Here is a 24,659-nt window from a genome sequence, read left to right as displayed (position 1 = left end):
CTGAATCAGGGTGGGTGCTAATCCAATGACTGTGTCCTTACAAGAGGAGAGAAAGTTGGACACAGACACAGACGGAAGAAGGCTATGTAGAGATGAGAGCAGAGACTTAGAGAGCTGCATCTACAAGCCAAGGAACACCAAGGATTCCTGGCAATCCCAGGAGCTGGAAGAGGCAGGAAGGATCCTCCCCTGCAGCCTTCAGAGGGAGTGTGGCCCTGCTTGCACCTTGACCTCTGACTCCTAGCCTCCAAGACTATGAGAATAAAATCTGCTATTTTAAGCCAGCAGCCTGTGATCATTTGTTAGGGCTGCCCCAGGACACTAAAGCTCTCCCCTCACCATTGGACCAGAGACCCTTTGAACGAGCAGAAGCTCCAGTGAGCAGCCTGAGAAGGCAGAGGTATTAGTTTCTCCAGCATCTTTATGATGGGATTACACTGGCCTCACGACTGGGACCAGGGAGCCCCACCAGGGTGACCCATGGAGGCCCCCCTCCTGCCCAGGCATGGCTGCCCCTCACAAGAGCTCCAAGACAGCTTCCACTGTGCTCTGCCCGAAGATGAAGGTGCCGATGAGCACAGACACCACTCCCCAGGCCTCCAAGCAGCACCTGCCAAGTCAACAAATCCATGTCAGCACGCATATTTCTGGAGTTCTGCACAGATAAGCCAAGCACACGCAGAAAACGTATTTGAAGCCCAATAGCCACCGGTTTGGAAAGTCAGGGTACCCTTCCTTCTGGAGGGATGGGTTCCTGAAACAGCAGGAGAGAAAGTCCCCAAGGCAATTTAAAAATCTCCAGCTGTTATTTCATAACCTCATTCCTGTCCAATATTTTATCAAAGCCGAAGAAATGGGAGGAAGGATTCACTAGTTCCAGGCTCCCTTTCCATCCCTGTTCCTTTTGGGGTGGGGGGAAGAAGTCCCGAAAATAAGGGGGAAGGAGAAAGCCCTAAGTCACACACGATCAGGGCAGTGGTGAGACGAGCATGCAGGAGGCAGAGGTGGCTGGAACTGGCAGCCATCAAGGCCACGTCTCCAGCTTCATAATGTAACCAAAAGACGGTGCAACAGTGAGACAAGAACAATGATAATAAGATTCCCACAAAATGACAGGGCCACCAGAGATATTTCTGGCCCCATTAACAAAGGCCACAAGGGTCCGTTGTCATGGAAAGACCATCTTTCGTCAAGCAGCATCTCAGAGAGGCAATTTGGTGCCATAAACATCCACCCATCTGAAGTGGGGAGAGCAGGGTGACTGTGACCGGGGGCTACAGGGCTCCTCAAAGCAGCTCTGATGGATCAGAAGGCCCTAAAGCAGCTCTAGAATTAAAAATATCTTGAAAGCCTATCACTAAACTATTGTGGGCTAGGATCAGGCACAGAACAAAAGCAGCAGGACTTCAAAGAGTGCTACAGGAACAAGCTGTGCAGGGGCCCTCAGACAATTGGGAGCCAGCTCTGAGCCCAAGGCAGGGTTAGAGACACCCAGAAAAAAATTTCTCAACCCAGAAGGGAACCATGCTAAGCCTGCCACTGCAGGAAAGCCAAGCTTGGGTAGTGGGAGACAGAAGTGCTGGCTGCAGGTGGGACCCAAGTCCTTGGCTGCTGTAACTTAAGAGCATCTGTAATTGGCTGAATGGTGGTCCCCCAAACTCACATCTACCTAGAACCTGTGAATGTGACCTTATTTGGAAATAGGGCGTTTATCAGGAGGACACCAAATCCACATAAAGCTCCAACCACAGACCATAACCTTCAGAGCCAAAGGGAGGGCCAGGCACAGACTGAAAGATAACAGGCCATGGTGCTGCTGGCCTGGGTTCGAGTCCCGGCTCAGACTCCCTCTCACTGTGTGCACACACCCCTACTCCTGTGGCCAGCAGTTTTCTCATCTGGAGGATGACAGGATCTCCAGAGCCCCTACTGCGTTCACATTCCCTTCACTCAGAGCCCCTTAGAACACCCACATTGCCACCCTCACCGGGAGACACTTACTTGGCTCGCGGCCCTATTGGTTCGGTGCTGATGGCGCAGATGAGGCACAGACCTGCAGAGGAGACGGGGCCACCCAGCTCTTCATTATGGAGCCGGAGCTCTCGAGCTCAGTCAACACCCAGCAGGGACCCAAGAGGCCAGCGAGACCTTTGCTCAGGTGGCCCCTGGCTCACCCTGCTCATGGTGAGGTAGTGTACTGTGGCGACCAAGGGCCTGATGTGACTCAGCATCTCCCTGAAACCTTGGCCTCTCGGAGCCTGCCTTACAGGTGACAATGACAGCATACCTGCATGCCAGGGTCTCTGTGATGAGACACTCAGGGCCAGACTCGAGCCCATGCCTGGGATGAGCCCAACAGCTGGCAGCTGCCATTCTCTTGCCTTTCCTTTCCCTCTTTCTTCGTTTTTTCAATAATTGTGCTGGGATTTGAAGCCAGACAGCACTGCTTAAAGCTCCATGGCATGTCCCCTACCCCAACCCTGTCCCAGCCAGTCCTTCCCAGCACGAGAAACAGCTGGAGCTAGTGGCACCACCCAGACCCCAAATGAGCATGACTGAGGCAGCAGTTGGACCAGGAGGCCAAAGGAGGAGGCGCTCTGACCTCAACAATCATCTGAAAGTGCTTCCCAGGGGCAGAGCGGAGCTGGGTGTCCCCCCGAGACCAGCACCCCCTTGTAGGGACTCCTTCTTGTAGGCAGAAGGCTCTTCAAAGGTGACGAAAGCGTGGCCCTGAGGCCTTGGCCTCCGCCGTTTCCCAGTACCCACAACCCTGCGGACACTCTGATATTCACTAACATTGGCAAGGTTCCCTAAGACATTGTTAGAAACCGTGTCTGCCTCCCAGGTCGGGGACAAAGTGGGATGAAGATTTCATGGGGTGCCTTTGAACCATATGAATTTCATGTAATTGAACACTTTTTTTTTTTAAATCCTCACCCAAGGATATTTTTTCCATTATTGCTTTTCAGAGAGAGTGGAACGGAGAGAGAGAAACATCGATGTGAGAGAGACACGCCAACTGGTTGCCTCCCACACGTGCCCCGACCGGGGCTGGGGATTCATCCCGCAGCTGAGCTACGTGCCCTTGGCTGGAACAGAACCCAAGACTCTTCAGTCCTCAGGTGGGTACTCTAACCACTGAGCCAAACCGGCTAAGACACTGGAAACACTTTTTAAAAAATGAAACAAAATCCTGCAGCGTGTGGTGGCAGCGGGAGGTGGGGAACGCTGTGCGGCTGACTCGGGCCTGCTACGCACCTGCCACGCCAGCAGGAGGCCCCAGGCCTCGCCCTGTCTGGGGTGGGGAGCTCCCTTCAGGTGCACCCATCGAGGCACAGAGATGTTTAATGAGGGAAGGTCTGCAAAGCCCCCGCCCACACCTGGCCAGTAAACAGGGCCGGGACCATCCTACCTACATGAGCTCCCACTTTCAGACCCCTGATCCCCGCCATAGGGACTCCCTGCTGAGAGGGGCATGAAAGGATAAGCAGGCAGGAGACCTGGGAAGCGGGCGCCTCACCTGGGAAGATGAAGATGAAGAAGGAACTGACGCCGCCGATGATGCCGATGATCTTGCTGAGGTCCGGCACGAACAGGGTCATGGCGAGCGTCACAGCGACCCACAGGACGGTCAGCAGCATCCGGACCCCCATCCCCGAGGGGTCGGCCAGGGCCCTGGGCCCACACGCCTGACCACAGCTCCTCCTCCAGAAATCCTGCATCACCGACCTGGAGGCCATGCCAGCACAGGCACACACAGGCTCCCGGGGCTCCAGCCCTTGCACCTGCCTGCCATTGGGCACCCTAGAGCCCCCTCCCCTTTGCCGTGCACACCAGAGGTTTACTCCCCAGGCACTGCGCTAGCCCTCAGGCAGTGCATGCCAGGCAGCCAATAGTGAGGGGCCACATGGTGGGTCGTCAAGGGCGGGCTTGAGACCAGGCTCCAGTCCTGACACTACCACCTGGTGACGCTGGGCCAGTTACCTAATTATCTGCCCCGTCTACTCTATGAAGCGGAGATGATGGCCGTCCCCACAGCACACCAGCTAGCAGTGCCTGGCACATACTAACCCATGATACATGTCGGTGCCCTGTGCTGAAGAGTGTCCCCACCAAGCCAGCCTCACCTCCCCAGGAAGAGCACAATGGGGTAGGCGGTCACAATGGAGACGGCAAAGAGGATTCGGGCAATGACGATGACCCCGTCGTTCCCCGGGTAGGACATCAAGATGTCTGCAGAAACTGCTGCCCCGAAGGTCAGGAAGCCATAAACACCTGGGAGGTAGGAAGGGTGGCAGCCAGGGAGCTGATTAGGAAACACTGTGCCCCATCCCGATTCTGATACACCCAGCTTCTACCACCTCTGAGGTTTTCCCTAAGAGCCGATAGAAGGTTCTAGAAGAGTTCTCTGCTCTGCCATTTCCCAAAACTTTCCTGTCTTCAGCCTATGTGATACTCTTTTTCTAACTCAAAAGTCCCACTGGGCAAACTATTGCTAATTCTTCTTTCAAATAGCCCACCAGGGGCCTGTTCATGGAATGGGCACTGCTGGGAAGCACACAGCGCTCTGAAAACTGTATCAACTGTATCAGTGCCTTCCATGCACTATCATCCCACTCCAATAGCACTTAGAGAAAGCAGTTGGCAGTGCACCTATTTTCCTGATGGGGGAAACCAAGACCCAGGTGTCAACAATTGCCAGAATCACGCAGACAACTAGTTAGCACAGAACCAGGTCCAGCGCACCAGGCCCCTTGCCTGCCACCCAAAGCTCTCTCTCTCACATCCCAGTCACTGGCCCTGTCCTGAGACACCCATCTCTGGCTGAGAGTTGTGGCTCATTGTGGTCCCATGATCCTGCAGGCCTTGGACTTGAACCATCTGGATGTGACTCTCAATGGCTGGGTCATGAACCTCCAATCCAGGGGCCACAGACTGACAGGGACCTGAGAGGTCACCCAGCAAGTTTCTTGAAACCATGGTGTCCAAGGCACCTGACACATTCTCTGTAGCCCCAAGAGTTCCCAAGTCAGTGGCCTCAATAGGCAACAAAAGAGCAAGCCTCTGAGCTGCAGGAAGGTGCCCAGAAGTCAGCCTGAGCCTGGGGCCTGGGCTGTGCCGTGGGCATGCTGTGTGACCTTGGGCACATCACAGCCCCTCTCTGAACCACACTTGCATCACCTTTAAAGACCCTTCTGCCTACAGCACAGGTTTGTGAGCACCCAAATCCATTGAATCCATGAGAGCACTTTGTAAATTGCTACCCAGATGTAATGCTATGATGACCACCATCATTATCACTGTCCTATCAGACAGCGGTGGGCAGCGGGCACGGAGCAGGGGCGTTGGAGACAGCCGGGCCAGGATTAGGGTCATAGCTATACTATATATAGTTTGGAGACCTTGGCCAAACCATGGAAGCCCTCTGAACCTCAGTTTCTTCATCTCTGAAATGGGGACTTTCCTATGGTGTGTTAAGGATTAAAAGAACAAAGACATTCAAACTGCATAGGACTGTGCCCAGCACACTGCAAGCTCTCTATAAATAGTCATTATTTTTCCCATTTCTCCTGCCGATCCCTACACAGTCCCTCAGTGCTCCAGGTAGGGCCTTACCTATCAGCGAGTAGACAAGGCAGCAGGCCAGCAAGGACAGCAAGGAGACCAGGGCCCAGTGGGACAGGCTCTGGTTGCGCATGCTGCAGTAGATGGAGACAGCGGCTTCATGACACTGGAAGACAGAGGCGGGTACAGTGGGGCAGCTGGGCATTAGATTCACCTAGAACAATCTACAAAGCATCAGTGTCCCAAAATATAGGAAACCACCCAAATGTCCACCAGTTGTAAAAGGCATAAGTAAATCGCCAGATATTCATATGGTGGAATATTACATGGCAATGAAAAAAGATGAACACACCACACCTCAACAAGAAAGAGCCTCAACAGCGCTAATGTTTTCAATGGAAGCCAGACACATGTTATGTGAAGTTCGAATTACAAGCCAAACAAGCCTGCACAGGGGCCATCCTGTGCATTGTAGGATGTTGAACAGCATCCCTGGTCTCGACCCACTAGATACCAGGAACATCTGCCCATTTGGGAGGGGCTGGAGGGCACGGGCCTCGGTCCTGATTGCAGCCGCTGTGGCAGCAGCCAGCCCAGGGTGAGCTCACAGTACCTTCTAGGACAACTAGCCTTGGGGTACCAATGTATCTTTCACTTGCTGCCCCCAGACTTCTGAGGTGGGCCATAACTCAGCCATGAAAAGGAACGGAGCACTGACACACACTGCAGCGTGGATGAAGCTAAGAACACGATGCTGAGTGAGAGAAGCCGGCACAAAGGACCGCGCACCGTAGGACTCCATTCATACGAACCGCCCACAACAGGCAGAGACAGCGAGGAGACTCGTGGTTGCCAGGGGCTGAGGGAGGGACGAGGGGCTGGGAGTGACTGGCAACAGGTACAGGGTTCCTCGGGGGTGATGACATGGTCTAAAATGGACTGTGGCAATGGTTGCACAGCTCTGTGGATGTAACAAACACCACTGGATGTTGTACTTTAGGTGGGTGAAATGCATGCTATGTGAGCTCCATCTCAATAAAGCTATTTTAAAAAACAACAGAGAAGTCCAGAGTGTGGCCAGAGTGGCTGGGAGCGGAGCCTGCACTCCACCTCTGCTCCCCTAGGCCCCTCTTACCAACTCTGTGCAGGCTGGTGGGGGGTACCCCACTGCTACATGTGGGGGCAGTGTTGGAACCAAGTCAGAGCTCCTAAGAGGTGGCCTCCCCTTGGCCGCACAGCCCCTGCAGCCTTGCCCCACTCCTCACCCCACTTCCCATCACCATCCACATCTACTCTCCGCCACCCAGATCTCTGATTCCCCAAGCCAGACCCTGGCAGCCCCGCTGCTGGCCTCAGCCCCACCCCACCCCCACCCTGCAATTCACATCTTTTCCCAACTCCCCATATTGCATCTGTGTTCCTAGAAACGTCAGCCAGGCCTCGGTTGCTAGGAGAATGGGATGAGGGAGCCGAGGCAAAGGTGAGGGGGACACCCCTGGTAAGCGTCTGAAAAGCAGCCCCCAGTACGAGTTTGTCACACCATATGGTGCTCAGGCGCTAGAGAGAGGGAATGTTAAGCCACATCCAGACAAAGAGTTGACAGCAAAATCACCGCTTTAGATCTTTCAAAATATTGGGTGTGCATGAAAAATGTGAGAAATTCCTATAAACGGCTTGCTAAGCCCAGAAGCTATGCCATCAATTCATTTATAAGGAAGAGAAATGGAAATGTTTCAGGATTTTTTTCAAAAATGTTTCTCAAAGAAAATGCAAGATGAAGAACAGAAACGGGAGCTAGCTGATGGATAAAGGCAGACAAAACTCAAGGTAAGAAGCTGAGATACCCCACTCCTGAACCAGTTCCCCCTCTGAACCTAATTTTGCTTTGGGGCGGTTTTGTTATTGGTGTGGTGGGTAGGTTTTTAGGAGACAGGCAAATCTTTCCTGAAATAAACAGTGAAAGAATGGAGTCAGCTGCCACCTGCTAGGAGCCTGGAAAACCTGGAGAGAGATCGGAAGGCAGGGAACAGAGCCCACACCCTCCACTGTACCTCCAGCACCCCGTGGGGCACCCACCTAGCAGAGCCTTTCCAGCTCCGCAGGCCCACCAGGCACGCTCTCCCCCCCTCCCCCCCGTGCTGTCCTCTCCAGCTGGACTGCCCTCCCCTCGCCTCGCCGCCTCCCACACACTCTTCAAGAGGCCTTTCAGAAGTCAGTGCCTGAACCCCCCCAGGACCGTATCAGAAGCCCCTCAGCTGGACAGCCCATTCTCACGCCAAGACTTTCTATCAGAAATTCTGTGTATTCTGCCCCATGCCCCCGCCACGCAGCCACCTGCACACCTTCCAGACGCCCTTGCCTCCAAGCCTCTGAAGTAGGATCCTTCCTTTCCAAGGCCCCTGGGGGAGAACCCACTAGGCATTCTGCCTGAGGAAGTGGGCAGCTCTAGGTGTCCAGGCCTGGTGAGGATTTCACAGAGGGGCAGGTGCTGAATCCCCACACTCTACCCTGGACCCAACAAGGATGCTGCTGCTGTTGGCTGCTAGAGGCAACAGGGTTCCCAAGTTCAGTGGCAATTCACCCCCTACTGAGCCCAGATTCCAACACACATGCACAGCCTCAGAAGACAGCCCATCGCATCCTGGAACAAGTCTTCAAACCTCTCCTGCCAGGGAGGCCACAGTCTCCCAAGGGAGCAGGGAGTCACCAGAGCCTGAAAATGCCACTCTCTTCAACACTGACACTAAGATTACCTGAAATCCAAAGCAGATGGTGGGGAAGACACTAAATACGGAGACCCAGGAGGCAGGACTGCAAATAGATGAGAACAGGTGTTTATTACAAGAAGTTAAATTCAAAACAACCTTCAACCTGAAGACAAGTTTTAAACAGTACCAGGAAGATGTAACTAAGCATGACTATAAAATGAATTTTTTGCCCAACTGGTTTTGCTCAGTGGCTGATCGTCAATCCATGAACCAGGAGGTCACCGGTTTGATTCCCAGTCAGGGCACATGTCCAGGTTGGAGGTTCAATTCCCCAGTAGGGGGTGTACAGGAGGCAGCCAATCGATGATGTTTCTCTCTCATCGATGTCTCTATCCCTCACCCTTCCTTTCTAAAATCAATAAAAATATGCATATATTAAAAATGTATTTTTAATTATTGCATCCACTACCAGGTTTGGGGAGATGGGAAAGGATGCACGTTAGATGTTGCACTTCCTAGTTACATTTGTGCTGACATTTTGGTAACTTGACATTCTCTGTGCCGGAAGAACTTGGAAAGGGCATGACTAGCAGGACCTTCCTCTGAGGCTGCCTGTTCCCAGTGAGGTTAGGGGCTGGGGAGCACAGGCAGTCTCCATCAAACAGACCCTAACAGTGCAGGGATGGTCTGACCTCTGCCCAAGCTGCCAAAAAGGACAGATGTGTGCATGGGGCCGAATTTTCAGGATGGTGGCCCTCCAGCTTCCTTTAACAAGCAGCTCTAGGTACAAAGAACCCAGCACCTTTAGGGGCATATAGTGAAGTGGGGTGCAAACAACACCTGCTACAGAATCAGGGTTTCCTGGTTGTACCAGAATAATGGCCCCCAAAGAGGCCCATGTCCCAATCCCAGGAACCTGTGAATATGTGAGCTGACATGATAGAAGGGAGTCTGCAGACATGAGTAAGATAAGGACTCTGAGATGTGGAGATTATCCTGGATCACCTGGCCCAACATAGCGCACGAATCCCTGAAATCAGCTTTTCCTGGCTTGGGCTCAGGAAGCTATGACTATGGAGGTGGGGTCAGAGAGAAGGAATGTTGCTGGCTTTAAAGATGGAGGCACGGCCATAAGCCACGGAGTAGGGGTGTCCCCTAGAAGCTGGGAAAGGCCAGGAGACAGATTCTTGCCTAGAGCTTCCAAAAGGAACACAGCCCTGCCAACACCTTGATTTTAGCCCAGCGAGGCCCATTTTGGAATTCTGACCCCCCAAGTTGTGAGAGAGTAAATGCATGTTGTTTTAAGCCCCCAGGTTGGTGGTAATTTGTTACAGCAGCCACTGGACACATGCACAGTGGTGTCTCCAGCTCTGTGCTGCCTACTGGCTGATTCCTAACTCTGGATGGGGCTCACGGCGCCTCCCCATCAGGCTGGGCCTCCCTGACTTTCTTCAACAGCCCTGTCCCCTGGCGCCAGACTTCCTATTCACAGCCAGGAGCAGATTGCCCATGTCTGCACTGCTCCACCAGCCTGCCTGCGTCCTCTGGGCCCACACTGCAGCCCTGTGGAAGAGACAGTTTGAGCTCCAGCCTCAGGTTCAGTCCCCAGAGCACAGGACTCCCCTCCCCTGAGTCCAGCCAGACTGCAGATCAGCAGTGAGTCCAGCCCTCTCCTCATTGGTTCTTCCTTTTCTAAGAGATTGTCCATCAGCATGAACAGGGGCTGGGGCCTCTGTCCCTCTTATCCCCTGCCTATTCCTCTGCTCCCCTGATCAGAAGTACTCCTTCTTGCCTCCTTTCCTTTCTCCTGAACCCAATCCACCCTGGCCTTCACCTCTCTCCTGCCCTGACCAACTAATGCCACCAGGCTCCAAATCGATGCCCAGGGCTCAGTCCCCCGTGAGCCAGGAGCAGCATTTAGCAACAATCACACCAACCTTCCTGACATTTTGTTCACTGACACCTGAGACCTACCTTGTATTGTCCTCTATCCTGGTTGAATAGTGTCCTGTCAGGACGATCCTCTCTGTCTTACCCACCCTAGGAAATGGCACTGCCAGCCTTCCTGGTGCTCAGGCCCAAATTACATCCACGTGGCAAACTCAGGATGAAGCCTATAAATGTAATTAGCTAAATTAAGATAAGGTCATAGAGTAGGTTGGGTGCTAATGCAACGACCGGTGTCCTTATAGGAAGAGAAAAGAGACACCCAGGGCGAGGCGTGACGCTGGAGGCAGAGACTGGAGTGATGCATCATCCTGCAGCCAAGGATCACTGACAACTCCCAGGAGCTGGTAGAGGCAGGAAGGATCCTCCCCTAGAGCCTGCAGAGGGAGCTCGGCCCTGCTCACCCCTCGATTTTGGACTTCTGGCCTCCAGAACTGAGACACGATACATTGCTGCTGTGTTAAGCCACCAGGTTTGTGGTCATTTGTCACAGCAGCTCCAGGAAGCTAACACATCTGACTCCACAGCCCTCCTGCCCCCTGACCACCTCCTGCTGGACAGAGCACTGTGGGTTCCCAGTACAGTCCTTGCCAGGCTCCTCACCTTAAATGCCATCTCTGAGCTGACACCAACATTTCTCCCTCCAGCCCAGGCCATTCTCTCTCTCTCTCGCTGAACTCCGGACACACAGGTCTGACAAGCTACCTGGCATCTTCATTCAGATGTTCAAAGCCGACTCCAACTTCACCCCCCCCACCCTCCCTCAGCCACCTGCTCCTCTCTGTCCTATCCACCCTAGGAAACAGCACCGCCAGCCTTCCTGGTGCTCAGGCCCAAAGCTCAGAGTCACCCTGAACTCCTCTCCCCCACTCTACTTCCCATCTGTCAGCCAGGAGGGGCCACATGATTTGCAGGGCCCAGTGCAAAATGAACATGCCGGAACCCTGTTCCACAATGATTAACCAGGTTGGGGTGGTGACAGCAGGGCGTTAAACCAAGTGTGAGGCCCTTCTGAGCGCAGGGCCCTGGGTGACTTCATAGCTCACATGCCTATGGAGCTGGGCTGTCACCAGCAGATCTGATTTCAAGCCCCTGCTGTGCTCAAAACCCTGCAGTGGCTGCCCAGCAAAACCCAGTCCTCACTGAGGCTCCGGGTCCCCACAGGACACCCTCGCCCCACCCCCACTCTTGGCCTTGCTCAGGCTGTAGGGCCACACTGGCCTCTGCTCCCCCGTTCCCTCTGCCTAGGCACCGGCATCATGCTGGCCAGTTCTGCTGCCTCCAGGCTGTGGGGCCACTTCTACAAAAGACTAGGAGCCCCAGGGTGGTGAGGCGCTTAGTGTTTTGTGTCCTTTGGCCTGTCTCTGGTCCTAACAACAGCTATGTCCATTCTGAAGGGGGCAAGGGGCCTTTGCTGGGCTTTAGGGCATCAAGAATGCCAAAGATTTCACAGAGAGGAGCGGGCTCTGTGCACACCTCGGGGGAGGAGTATCCTACCTTCAGGACCCCCTGCAGCACCCCAGGAAGCCATGGAAGGCTGTTCCCTCAGACTCACCTCAGCACAGGGAGGGGCTCACGAGGAAGACCCTGGGGCCCAAGGTAATACTGCACCATGATGACCAGGGCCAGGTAGCAGGAGGCCAGGGTGCCTAGGAAGCTAACACACATGCATGACCATAAACACAGAGCGGAGTGAATGCCAGCTCTGCCCACACTAGCAAGGTGTCGGGCAAAGTTCCCACGGCTCTGAGCCTTGCTTTCCCTATCAGCACAGTGGGGACAGCGGGAAGACCACTTCAGGCAGGACTGTTCTCAGGCCCAGAGTTCAGATCGGTGGAGTTCCTAAGCGGGCCACACCTGTGAGGCTGTGATGGCCACTGGGATCCCCATCTCTCCAAGGACAGCCACACAGCTGCTCAGACGTGGCATCTAAGTCAGGGCACCGACTTAGGGGAGGAGGACCCCTGACTCAGCTGGGGTGTGTGTGCAAAAGAGACTACGGAGGGTTGGGGGCACCTAGGGGGTTCAAGTCCTCTACCCACTGTCTCTCTATTTCCAAGATAAAAAGTCCATTGTTACTCTGAACACACAGGGAAAACATAGGTTCCAAATTTGTATAATACTTTTGCCAGACTTAATTTTTTCAAAAATATACGTAAAGCCACAGACCACAATGTGAAAACATGTGTGTGTACGTCTGTGTCTCTGTGCCTGTGTATATGCATGCGTGGGCATATAAAGTCTGCAATAATGAAATAAAACATCAGCAGCAGGTTATGTCATTATGGTAGTTGTCTTTTGGGGTTCTCTATATTTTCTATCACACATATATGTTACTTGTGTAATTTTTAACTTCTGCCCCCTTCTAATAGAAAGGCCAGTGCTAACAGCTCCCCTGCCAGAGGAGGACAGGAACCCGCCCCCCCCAAATGTCAACTATGGTGGGGACCCAAAGCTTCTGCCCTACCAGGAGCCCTGCAGCTCCCCGTACCTCGTGGTTTTCTGGAAGCTGATCTCCCTCGGGGCAGACAGGGGCAGGATGACCAGCATGGAGAGCAGGGTCAAGGTGAAGCGCTGGTCGGTGTACCAGGGCTGCGGGGCTGGCGGCGTTCCAGGCAGGAGGAAGTCACATACTGCAGGAAGGCAGAAGGAGGCGGGGGCCACAGTGAGCCCCGCACGGCTCTCACCCAGCTGTCAGAGTCCTGGCCCCAGGCTCCCAGCTCTCAGTCCCTGGCAGTGTTTGCCATGGGCACTAAGTCAGCCCTGTGAGTCTAAAGGGATGGGACAAGCGTGACGGGAACCCTGTCACAAGCCACCACGAATTTGGCTGCAGGAATTCATTCAACAGATGTTCACTGAGCTCCTTCTGCCAGCCAGGCACTGCTCTTCGGCTGGAATCCAGCAACAAGTGAGACAAAAAGACCTACCCTTGAGGTACCTGGGCGCTTATGTTCTTGTAAAAGATCCATTTTGCTTCTGCTCAGGAGCTCAGTGGGTGTGTGGGGTCTAGCTGGGGCCTGGAGTGGCCTTTTGGTGAGGGTGCTGGAGTCACTGTTCTGTCACTGCTGCACAAAAAACGACCCCCAAACAGTGGCCTGGAGCAACCACTTGATTACCTGCCATGAACAGGATGTGAAGAATTGGGGCAGGGCTGAGCTGGCTACTTCTGCTCCATGTGGTACTGGTGGGGGTCACTAGGGGGTATCTAGTTGGTGGGAGGGCTAGTCTGGAGGGTTCTCGATGGTTCTCCCCACACCAGGTGCATGGTGGGGATGCCTGGGCTCAACTGGGCCTTCCTGCAGCCTTGGGGCCTCTCTGTATGGACCCCCACCAGTGGTCTAGCCCAGCTGGGGGCTCCCAGAGACCCAGGTGGAAATTGCCCATCCTCTTGAAGGCCAGCCCTGGAACTGGCATGGTATCACATCTACCATACTCTGATTCAGGGGAGGGGACACATCCCACCCACCTCTCAGTGGAAGGCACACCAAAGAACCTGGGACCATCTCACTTCGCCACAGTAAGATGGAGAATTTGAAGTTGGTATCAGAGGCAAGACAGGTGGGGGGAGGGGGATGGCGGCAAAGGGAAGATGGCTTGAGGCCGGAGCCCGTGGGCTGAAGCGGCCCCTCCAGACCCACTGGGGGTGGCTGAGAGCTGAGTACTTGCACTGCCCTTTCTTTGTTCTCACCAAATGCTCAATAAAGCCAGCCATGCAAAGAAACAAATGCCTTATGAGAACAGCTTGTTTCTACTGAAATGACGCAAGGGACAGTCTCACATAACGGTCATTGCACAGAGGCACCCATGTGGGAGGGGGAGGCAGGCATTCTGGACCAGAGATGCCAAGAGAATGCACACACCAAAGCTGCACAGGGACCTGGGTGCAAGTAGTGTCCGCATAGGTGGGGTGCAAGCCCTCCATCCCTCTGATCTCCTGCAGCCAGGACACCCAGCTCTGACATCAGGGTTACACTGGCTCCTTCCCAAACCCGCACATTCTAGGACATTCCTCGACGTCCTCAGTGCCAACCACTTATAGTCAATGCATCTGTACCCAGTACATTCAGTGACTTCCCCAACCTCCATGTAGCCCTCCTCCGGGAAGCCTGGACTGGCCTACAGAAGGACATCCCTGAACACCTAACAGCTGCAGCTGCTGGGTGCAGTGTTCTAGAACTGTCCATCAGAAACACACAGGCAAGGCTCTCTCCTCCCGGTCAGCCCCGCACAGCCAGGGTGGCCTGGATCTCCTCGGCGCGCCACACCCGAGCCTGCGCGCAGCTTCGGAGTCCTCCTCACACAGCAGTATGGCCGGGTGACCGGAGGTGAAACTGACGTGACCCCGAGTTGCCACTTGGAAGCAGGGCATTTTGTGCCCATTTACCCATCGCAGGTTCAGATCTACCGACCCCAATGCTTTATGGGATAAGAGTGCTGCCCAAAACAGAAGTCTTAAAATTCAATACCCCAGAGCCAGGGGCCTTTTCCTTCATGGTTAACATGACAGAGAACAAACCAAAGAAACAGCAAAATGGTGGGGCGCAATCTAACCACATCATTAGTTACATTCCAATTAGAAGTCTGTCTGAGATCACAAGATGATAAAAAAGCAAGGCCCGACCACATGCTATCTATGAGAAATGCACTTTGAAACCCAAGCCACAGTTAGGTTCACAGGGAATGAACGGAAGAGAAATACAGCACAAACACTGAGCTGACGGCAGAGGACTGTCTGTGTTTATAGCAGAGCAGGGTGATTTAGTGACAAAGTGTCACCAGAGACAAAAAGGGATATTTCATAATAATAAAAGGATAATTCGTGGGTGGGTGCCTAATGACAAAGCTGCAAGAATCATGGGCAAAAATGGACAGAATTAAAGACAGAAATAGATAAATCTGCAATCACAGCTGGCAATTTTTAAATATATATATTTTAAAATATGTTTTTATTGATTTCAGAGAGAGGAAGGGAAAGATAGATAGAAACATCAATGATGAGAGAGTCATTGATCGGCTGCCTCTTGCACACCCTCTGCTGAGGATCGAGCCCACAGCCCGGGCATGTGCCCTGACTGGAAATTGAACAGCGATCTCCTAGTTCATGGGCTGACACTCAACCACTGAGAAATACTGGCCAGGCTCACAGTTGGCAATTTTAACACGCCAAAAATCAGCAAGGCTCTGGAAGATCTGATCAAAGCTGTGGACCACTGTGACCAGATGGAGAATTCTAGAACACTGCACCCAGCAGCTACAGAGGCACATCCTTTCAGAGCGCGTAAAATGTTCACCAAGACAGAAATGTGGGAGCCCATAGACAAGTCTCAAATGCCAAAAATGGAGATCACAGAGTGTGTTCTCTGACCACTTATACAATTAACCTTTAAAAGACGGCATTTAAAAGACAGCATCATACAAACTCCATATATTTTCCAGGATCAACTGTACAAATAATGGTTTCTTTCCTTTTGCCTGTAAAAAAGAATGTATATGCTTAGGTTTCTGGGTATTTAACCTTTAAAAGACGGCATTTAAATTCCGTCAGCATTTAAATTCGGCCAGCGGGACCCACTCCTTGCCGGGAACTAAAGTTCCCTTTCAGCGGACAAAGGTTAAGGTAGAACCCAAAAAAGGATCTAAAAAACTCCCGAATAATTAGAACTCAAACCATACAATGCTAAACATCAAAGAAGAAATCACAGCAAAATTTAACAACTGTTTTGAATGGAACAAAAATGAAAATAGGACATATCAAAATTGGTGGGATGCAGCAAAAAGCCGTGCTCAGAGGGAAATTGTTAGTGGGGAACTAGAGGCCGAGGTGCATGGGGTTTAGAGTCTCCGATGTCCCAAAACTCTAAGTGTTATTGGTTCTCTCTCATAGGGCTTCTTTGCAGCGGACCCCATTGGACATCCCAGCCACAGCCTCCCCTCCCCCCATGACTCTTTACTGTGCTGGCAATTACTAATTCCAAGCCTCCCTTCCCCAGGACGTTAGGAACTCAGGGGTGGTCTTGGTCTCCACTGTCCCTCCAGGGTCCAGCTCAGTGTCCATGTCCTGTTCATCAACCAGGAGCCAAAGGGGCATAAAGAGCACTGAATCCTGAGGCCACCCAGCCACCAGCACAAATACTTACGCTTCTCCAGCTGGTCCCCGATCACCCTGAGGAAGGCCACGGAGATCATGAGCAGGTTGACGATGAAGCAGGCCTCACACAGCTTCCCGATGGCAGGTCCACACAGCTCTGCAACCACACCCTGGTAGGTGACCTTGCCACTGATGGAGGCAGCATAGCCCAGGATGACCAGCCCACTGGTCAGGAAGACCAAGGAGACCTGCAGAGCAGGACTGTGGGCCAGGGTGTTGCCACAGGCCACCACCCCAGCCAGCTGCCCCCAGAGACTTCAATATGGCTCCCTCCACTGGGCCTCTCACCTGCAGAGGTCCTGGCTGCCTACGGCCTGGGGCCCCTGCCCTGAAACCAGAGTTACAGAGCAGGTGGACTGTCAAGGCCTCACTGGCTGTCAGTCTGTTTATCTGGGATTCATACCATTCTGCCCAGTTGGACAAATGAGGCATTAGAAACCCCGAGTCTAAATGACAGTGCTAAAATTGCATAGGCTTTATGCATAAAAGCGTATCACCTGATGAGGTACAACGTACCTCTATCAAGATACAGAACATTCTACCACAACCCTCATGTACCCTCCTGTCCTTTCCTGGTCACTTTCTGCCCCCATCCTGTCCCCAGAAGATACCACTGATCTAGTATTTTTCTATTTTGATATATTTTCGTATCTGGCTTCTTCCACTCAGTATCACATCAGTGAGATCCAGCCACACTGGGTGGTCAGTTGTTCCTCCTATTTTTGCCGAGTGCCACTCCACTGTACGGATATAGTCACATTGCTTCTTCCAGTCTGCTGCTGACACACATCTGGGTTGCTCTTAGTTTCTGGCTACCATGAATAAAGTGCTGAGCCCTCTAGAACAAGTCATTTTGAGCATGTACATTTTGTCATCCTGGACACACATTCAGGAGAATTGCTGGGTCAGAGAGTAGACGTGTTTTTAACTCTAGAAATTTCCACACTGATTTCCAAAGTGTCTGTGCCCCTGGACACCCCCATCGATGAGTGGGAGCCCCCTTTACTGCATGGGGCTAACTGGTTTTGAGCCTCTCCAGGACCGACAGCTACCTGTCCCCAAATTGAACTTGGTCTCCAGGCCTCAACACCCCTGCCATGGTTCTGGGGAAAAGAATGATGCATGAGCTCGGGGATGCTCGGCCAAGATGCCTGGGGGAAGCTAGGATGGCCGTCTTCAGACACCACTCACAGCCCTGGACAAGCAGATTTGTTCTGCATTAGTCCAGAAGCCACAACTACAGCTGCTGAAGAGAAGCATCTAATTGAGCGGTGTGAGAGGAACTCAAAAGTTCAGAGTCAGGAAGAACGCATGGCCCAGTCCAGCCGCTGAGCCTTTGCCCATGCTGGTTCCTCCACATGCAACGCCCTCCCGCCTCCACCACTTCCCCTCCCTGGGGGGCGGGGGGAACGCCTACTCTTCTTTCCCCTTCCTCTCCAGGTCATTTCCTCCAGGAAGCCTCCCTGACACTTCACCCCAAGGTGGACTCAGCCCCCCATCCCCGGCTCTGCTAGGACGGTGGCTTTTTGGGTGCACCTGTGCTGAATAGTGGTCCCCAGAAGACAAGTCCACACTGTCATCTCCAGCACCTGTGCAAGAGACTTACTGGGCAGTCTCTGCAGATGTAATTAAATAAAAAGGGGTCTTTGCAGGTGTAACTAAGGACCTTGAGATGAGGCCATCCTGGATCATCTGGATGACCCTGAAATCCAATGACAAGTGCCTTATAAGAAACAGAAGAGAAGACATAAAGAGAAATCTCTGCGATGATGGAACAGAGGTTGGAGTGATGTGGCCACCAGCCAAGGGACACCTGGGGCCACCAGAAGCTGGTAGAGGCAGGAAGGATACTCCCTTAGAGTCTCGGGAGAGAGCAGAGCCCAGCTGACACCTTAATTTCAGACTTCTATGTCCAGGATGCTGAGAAGATACATTTCTGTTGTTTTAAGCCACTCAGTTTGTGGTCCTTGGTCTAGCAGCCCAAGGACACACTTACAACTGAACATATATTACAGGGTCTCCAACATCTCTCACCCACAGCCTCTAGGTTCTGTGAAGACTGGGCTTGTATCCATTTTTGCTTACCATTTAGCCCCCAGAGAAGAGTCCGGCACATAGCAGGAACTAAGGACATATTTGTGGATGAAGGGAAGGGAGGTGGGGACAGAGGGAGCCTCTGCCAGTGAGGCTTTCTCAAGAGGGACCCTGGCAGGATAGCAAAGAGCCCTTATTGTCCCACGCCCAGGCTCTGCCTCTGCAGCTTCTAAGACAGGGTCAAGTTCATTAAATTTCAGTAATCCTCCAATGCTAATGGGGTCATGAGAGACCTACAACCCCGCACCAAGGACCTCCTGGTAGTGGTGATGTTTAAATGTTCCCCCAGTCTGAGTCGGTGCCTTGTAAAGGAGAAGGGCAGAAGTCTGGCCGGCTAAGAGGAGGGGAGTGGCAGGGAGGGGCAGCGTGCTCATTACCAGCCCGATTCCTTCCCTTGTGCCGGGTTTCCATTTATTCACATCTTTAGACCACAATGTGCCAGCAATGCCAGCAGCTGTGTCACTTGGAGCTTGTCAGAAAAGCAGTCTCAGACCCACCCTGAATCAGCATCTGCATTTCAGCAAGGTGCCCAGGAGCTGCTGCCCGAGTGTGGGGACTGGAGGCCCCTAGCTCTGCCTCACAGCGCTGCCTGCCACCCTCGACTGGCCACCTCTATGCCTGACCATGTCCCCTGCCCTGTAGCCTCAGGGCCTATCATGAACTCCAATGGCTGGAGAGGGAAGCTTCTTATTCATGGTCTGAAAGGGCAGCCTTTCTGCTGCATGCATCCAAACACAGCTACGTCCGCCCCTTTTGTGCATCTGGACAAGTTCTTCCATTTCCACTGGGGCTCAGCTCAACGTCACCTTTTGAGAGAGGCCTTCTCTGACCACCCCACTGTCATATGACCGTCCTGACACTACCCAACGTCTGAAATATCTTATTTGACTTCTTGTCTCCAGACTTGTGGCCTACAAACAGTTAGATGGGGTTATCAGCTGGCTGCCATGAAAAAGTGTTTGAGATGCCTGCCAAAGAGCTCACCACAAAACACAGGGCTCCTATCAGCCAGGAAAAAGAATCTTTGCAAATAAAATACAGCTGTGCTAATCAGTGGTTCTCCTCTGCTACAGAGGCTCAGCCCTGGGGTTCCTGGACAGGAAATTCAGGATGGAGCAAGCCCCTAGAAGTGGCTGCCTGCCTCTGACATGGCAGAGGGCCTGGCCCAGCCTGGGGTGGGGGGTGTCCCAGCTGGTCCTGGTCCTGACCTGATCCACACATGGCCTGAAGCTTTAGTCACGGATCTGAGACCAGCAGGCAAGTGAAGTCAATTAGCCAGGCGGTTGCTCAGAGGCCACATGTTCTCAGCGCTTTCCCAGCTGAAAAGTCAGGTTGATTGGATCCAGGTGTTGTGCCAAGACCCCCCCCCCCACCCCACCCCCAGCCCTGGCTGGCAGCAGACCAGGCAGGTAGAGGGTGTTCTCTGCCCAGGTCTACAGTTATCTTCTCCCTTCATGAGTTTAGAGGGCAGGAAATCAAACCCCACACACGCGCGTTACTAAGACAGGCAGCTCTGCAGACACACTGCCGAGGATCCTGCCCCGGGAACCCCCCAACACCCTCCGCAGGGGCTTACCAGCTCTATGAGGAAGGCGGCGCCCACCCCACTGGCCTTGTGGAAGGCCCAGGGGAAGCTGAGCAGGCCGGCCCCCAGCGCCGATTTCAGAAGGATGAAGGCTGCGCCCAGTGCGGACAGACCTGAGCTGGCGGCCGCAGGCTTTTCCAAAAGGCCTCTGCTTCCAGGGGCCTGTCGCTCCATGGCTAGAAGCAGCAGTGGGGTGGAGAGAGGGGACAGTTTTCGAGCTTTCTTCCCAGTTCACAGATGGTATCATTCTCTGGCTGCAACAGGTCTCCCCCCCAGTTGTCAGAGCTACCACATCTCCCTCTTCCTGTGCCTCAGCTCTCTCTTTACCTTATGCACGCATTGGCCCATCACTTCTGGTCCTCATGGCTTTCCACCCCAAGAAATGTCACTCCCTCCTCCTCTCCCTCCCCCTCTAGCTTTCTAGCCCTTTATCCCCACTCCTGCTCTCCCACCGGACCCCTCCTGCGCTTTTCTTCCAAACCTCCAACTCCTTCCTCCCCATGGCTGCCTTCACCCCTCCACTTCCCCACCCCTCCAACAGCCCTAGTCCTTACCACCAAATGCAGACTTCAAGGTGACAGTCCTTGGCTACCGGGGATGAACAGGGACTCAGGCTTGCTCCAGGTGGTTCAGATGCATTTCAAGGGCCCGGAGGGGCGGAAGAAGGAAGATTCTAGCTCTGCTGGGGTGGGTAATGAATGAGTCACGAATTAAGGGAGTCCTAAAGAGCATGTGTTTGGGTCATGTCCCAAAACCTAGGGGAACAGTGATATGAAGTCAGAGCCATCTGCCCCAAGAATTTGCAGCTTCTGAGACTTCTGGCCTGAGAAGTCTTAAGACTCCCTCCGCTCCCCAACCCCAGCACAGGCGCCTCCCCGGGGGTGGGTCTTTCCCGGACTGCAGGAGTTTGAAAGGGAGTTCAGCTGGGAGAGATCAAGGGGGTACACCTGATCTCATAAACTGACCTAGGTCAGTTTCTCCAATGCCTCCTCCTTCCATGCCTGTCTGAGACCCCAAGTCTGAGGGATGGGGGTAGAAACAGCTTGGAGCTCAGCGTCTGCCACTTCTTAGCAACATCTCTACAAGCCTAGTTTCCCATCTGCACCAGGGGGTCTGTATACTCGCTTCGCAGTGGGGTACAGGAAACTGTAGACCAAGGCACATGAAGGCCCAGGCAGGCAGCAGGTACTCTGTGGAGAAGCTTCCCAATTCAACGCACACAGAATCACCTGGGGGTATTGTAAAACGCAGATTCCTATTCATTCCTGCACGAGAGGTATTGAGAGTTCACGTTTCTCACAAGCTATTGGAGGCAGGTGCTGCTGGGGCCCGGACCACACTTCGAATAGAGACCGCTGATCCAACCCTACATGTTGTCCACTAAGATGGTAGAGTATAAAAAATGCTCTTGTTCTGGAAAATGCAGGCCCAGGAAGGTCAGATCTTGAATTCAGATGTGACTGTCTATCCCTGGCACTCAGGCTCAAAGCCCCTCCAGGGTGTTAAAACACAGATTGCAGGGCCCCATCCCTAGTGTTTCTGATTCAGTGGGTCTGAGGTGGGGTCTGAGAACCACCTTTGCTAACCAGCTCCCAGATGGTGCTGATACTGCTGGGGCAGGGTCCCCACTGCTCCGTTAACCATTTTCAATGCCCAGAACCTCACCCGATCAGCCCCACACATTTTCTCCACGTGGTTTCTAACAGTCTCAATCTCTTGACTTTGTTACCTCCTTGCGGCCCACTCTCTTCATACCTTTGAGGGCTCTGCAGAGCAGGTGGCCAATAAGCGCTTGACCTGCAGTGGGGCCAGCCTTCCACCATGCACCAGTGAGAAGGAAGCAGGATTATGGCCTAGGAGCTCAGGTGGGCGACGTCTCTGGTAGCATTTACACTGACACCACGGGAACAGTGCTCACTGTGAACCAGCGCTCACCCAATCCCAAGGGGCTGCTGCCATATTTGCACAGAGCAGGAACTGGAGAAGCCAGTGGTTCAAAAGGTCACCACTGGCTAGGTGGTTCAGTTGGCTGGAGCATCATCTTGTACACCAAAAGGTTGTAGGTTCAATTCCCAGTCAGGGCACATGCCTGGGTTGTAGGTTCAATCTCCAGTGAGGGGCATGCAGGAGGCAGCCGACTTATACTTCACTCTTGCATCAATGTTTCTCTCTCTTTCTCCCTCTCTTTCCCTTCCCGTCTCTCTAAAAAATATAAAAAATCAATTTAAAAAAAAGGTCATCACTGGCAAGTGACAGGACTGGGATTCAGCCCTGTGTTATCTCAAAGTCTGCAATGTCATGTTGTCTCCCACAGCATGCCCTGACTCTGACAGTGTCCTGGAGAGGAAGTGCTAAATGAGTGAGTGAGTGAGTGAATAGATGGCGGGATGTGTAAACAGACTCTAGAAAAGAGAGAAAGGAACGTCAAATGTTTTCCCCAACATGTTAATCTCCTGAGTCTGCCATCACAAATTGTCACAACAGAAATTTATTCTGATTGGTGGAGGTTGGAAGTCTGAAGTCAAGGTATCAGCAGTGCGGCACTCCTTCCAAATGCTCTAGGGAAGGGACCTTCCTGTCTCCTCCAGCTTCTGGTGGCTCCAGATGTTTCTTAGCTTGTGGCCACATTACACCAACCTCTGCCTGTCTTCCCCTGGCCTTCTCCCTGTGTCTATGTCCTCTCCTCTTCTTATAAGGACAGTGGCCATTAGATTTAGGCCCCCTTAGATATTCCAGGATGAGCTCATCTCAGTATCCTTAATTATACCTGCAAAGACCCCTTTTCACATTCACAGGCTCTGGGTGGGGCACAAACATCTTTTAGGGGTCACCATTCAGGGCACTATACCCCACATACCTGGGATCTGTGTTCTCATTCAGTCAGTCATTTGACAAACATGAATTGATTTGAGCACCTACTGCATGCCAGGCTCTGGGAATTCAGAGGTGAAACAGAAAGTTCTGGAGGAGGGGAAAGACCACGGGCAGACCAAAACTAGACAAATAAACACGGTCTAATGGGAGATGAAGTGCCTCACTAGACTCCAGGAGGGAGGGAAGTCTGGAGGAGCTTCTTGGAAGAGGTGCTGGGAGCTGAGACGTCTATGCACCTTTGGTGAAAGGTGGCCAGGGAAGACATTCAGGGGAGTGGGGAATCCCTGATCAAAGGCTCAGCCCGGGGGATGAGCCAATGTTCCCAGGAAGTCTGAGGTGTTCTGGGGTCGAGGTGCTCTGGATAGAGGCCCAGGTTGGGGATCCTGGGAAAGGACTTTCTTACTGCACTGGGGTCTGAAGCTGGTGTGGGGCATGGCAGGGGGGGAGAGGCTGTGGGGCAGCAGGTGGAGCCCATGCAGCAACTAGGTAGGTGTAGCTCTCCCAGGCCTTCTAAAGCAGCCCCATCATCTGCTTTCTCCCAAAGCTACCCCTGAGGCAGGGAGAAAGTGCAGCAGGCTTTGGCTTTGTACTCCTTAATCTCAGCTCCTGTGCCTCCCTGACCCTGCCTGGGTCCCTCATTAGCTGCCCATTAACGTGCATGACTTAGAAATTGGCCACTGGGCTGTGAAATTCCACTCAATGAGAAAACTTCTTAATTCCGAGGGGCTTTGATATGCTCTCTCTGCCAGCATCCCAGGGCTGGGTGACCTTTTCCTAGCAGCAGAGAGGCACCCTGTGGGGGCCCATCTGTGTGGGTGGTGGGCACTCTGGTGCACAGGAAGGCAGTGAAATGGCACACAGGTACCACTGAGGATGACACTGGTGGTGGCTTAGCCTAGAACTGCACTTGGGGGCCCATCTCCTGTGTCATCCTACCAGGCGAGCACCTGTAATTAAGGGTTGATCCTGTGGTCCCTCCTCTCCTACTCCACAGAGTATGATAGGTCACGAGACAGGTTAGAAAGTTCCAGGAGAAAGTGACCTCAGCTTGTTTCCCAAGAAGTGTGAAAGTTCTAGAAGACAGATGAAGGCAGGTCTCAGGAGCCAGAGTGCCTGGGACTGAAAGGTGACCTCGTCACTCCCTGATTGTGATCTGGGCCTCAGTGGAGTCACCTGTGAAATGGGGTGATAACAACTAATACCCTACAAAGCTGTTAGGAGGATTCAATGAGATCGGCCCACGGTCCAGAAGTAAGCAGCGAGTACTAGCTGTTGAAACAAGGGCACATCAAATTCCACTTCTGGCATTCATGTGTTTCCCCCTCTGCCCAATTCTGAGCTTCTAGAACAGTGTCCTGACCCATGAAACTCTTTCTTCCAACTGCCAATGCGGACCCACCCTCAGGGCTGAAGATGAGGTTGGTCGGGGGCAGCCGGGCTTCCAATTTCTGTAAAGCTCCCAGGACATGCTAACGTGCTGTGAACTGCAGTTCCGAGCAGCTAGGAACCCTGTCTGACTGCCCTGTCCCTGAGCCTGCAGCCCCCTCTTTTCTCTGCAGCTTTCTGCCTGGGCTTGGCCCACAGAAGGCAACCTAATAAAATGCTGGGTGGAGTGAACCAGAGGCTGAAGGGGTAAAGACTCAAGGCCCTCAAATGACAAGAGCTGTGGTCCTCTAAAGGCAGCTCTACCTGTGGCAGTTTACCAGGAGAGACCCAAGTCCTCGTGCAAGAAACCTGT

The 24,659-nt window shown here is 53.1% G+C and overlaps 1 protein-coding gene across 1 annotated transcript; it reads right to left on the bottom strand.

The window, feature by feature from the left end:
* Positions 1-344: 344 nt before the first annotated feature.
* On the bottom strand, positions 345-21,618 carry SLC38A8 (solute carrier family 38 member 8). The gene is made up of 11 exons (XM_016197038.2): positions 20,602-21,618; positions 20,039-20,223; positions 16,358-16,556; positions 12,712-12,853; positions 11,776-11,877; positions 8,319-8,376; positions 5,617-5,731; positions 4,128-4,275; positions 3,521-3,729; positions 2,002-2,053; positions 345-610 (listed from the first exon to the last, which is right to left on the bottom strand). Exons 2-11 carry the CDS (start codon positions 20,219-20,221, stop codon positions 517-519), a joined length of 1,302 nt encoding a protein of 433 aa, XP_016052524.2. The 5' UTR covers positions 20,222-20,223; positions 20,602-21,618; the 3' UTR covers positions 345-516.
* Positions 21,619-24,659: the final 3,041 nt, after the last annotated feature.

This window comes from Miniopterus natalensis, chromosome 18 (genome assembly GCF_054644295.1).
Source record: "Miniopterus natalensis isolate mMinNat1 chromosome 18, mMinNat1.hap1, whole genome shotgun sequence".
Lineage (NCBI taxonomy): Eukaryota > Metazoa > Chordata > Mammalia > Chiroptera > Miniopteridae > Miniopterus > Miniopterus natalensis.
This window is presented reverse-complemented; position numbering and strand designations above follow the sequence as displayed.

Coding starts and splice junctions, on each gene's coding strand:
- SLC38A8 (XM_016197038.2), bottom strand. CDS start 20,221: ATGGAGCGACAGGCCCCTGGAAGCAGAGGCCTTTTGGAAAAGCCTGCG. Junction 11,878..12,711: donor AGCTTCCAGAAAACCACGAG/GTACGGGGAGCT, acceptor CATGTGTGTTAG/CTTCCTAGGCACCCTGGCCT. Junction 2,054..3,520: donor CTTCATCTTCATCTTCCCAG/GTGAGGCGCCCG, acceptor TCTCCTCTGCAG/GTCTGTGCCTCATCTGCGCC.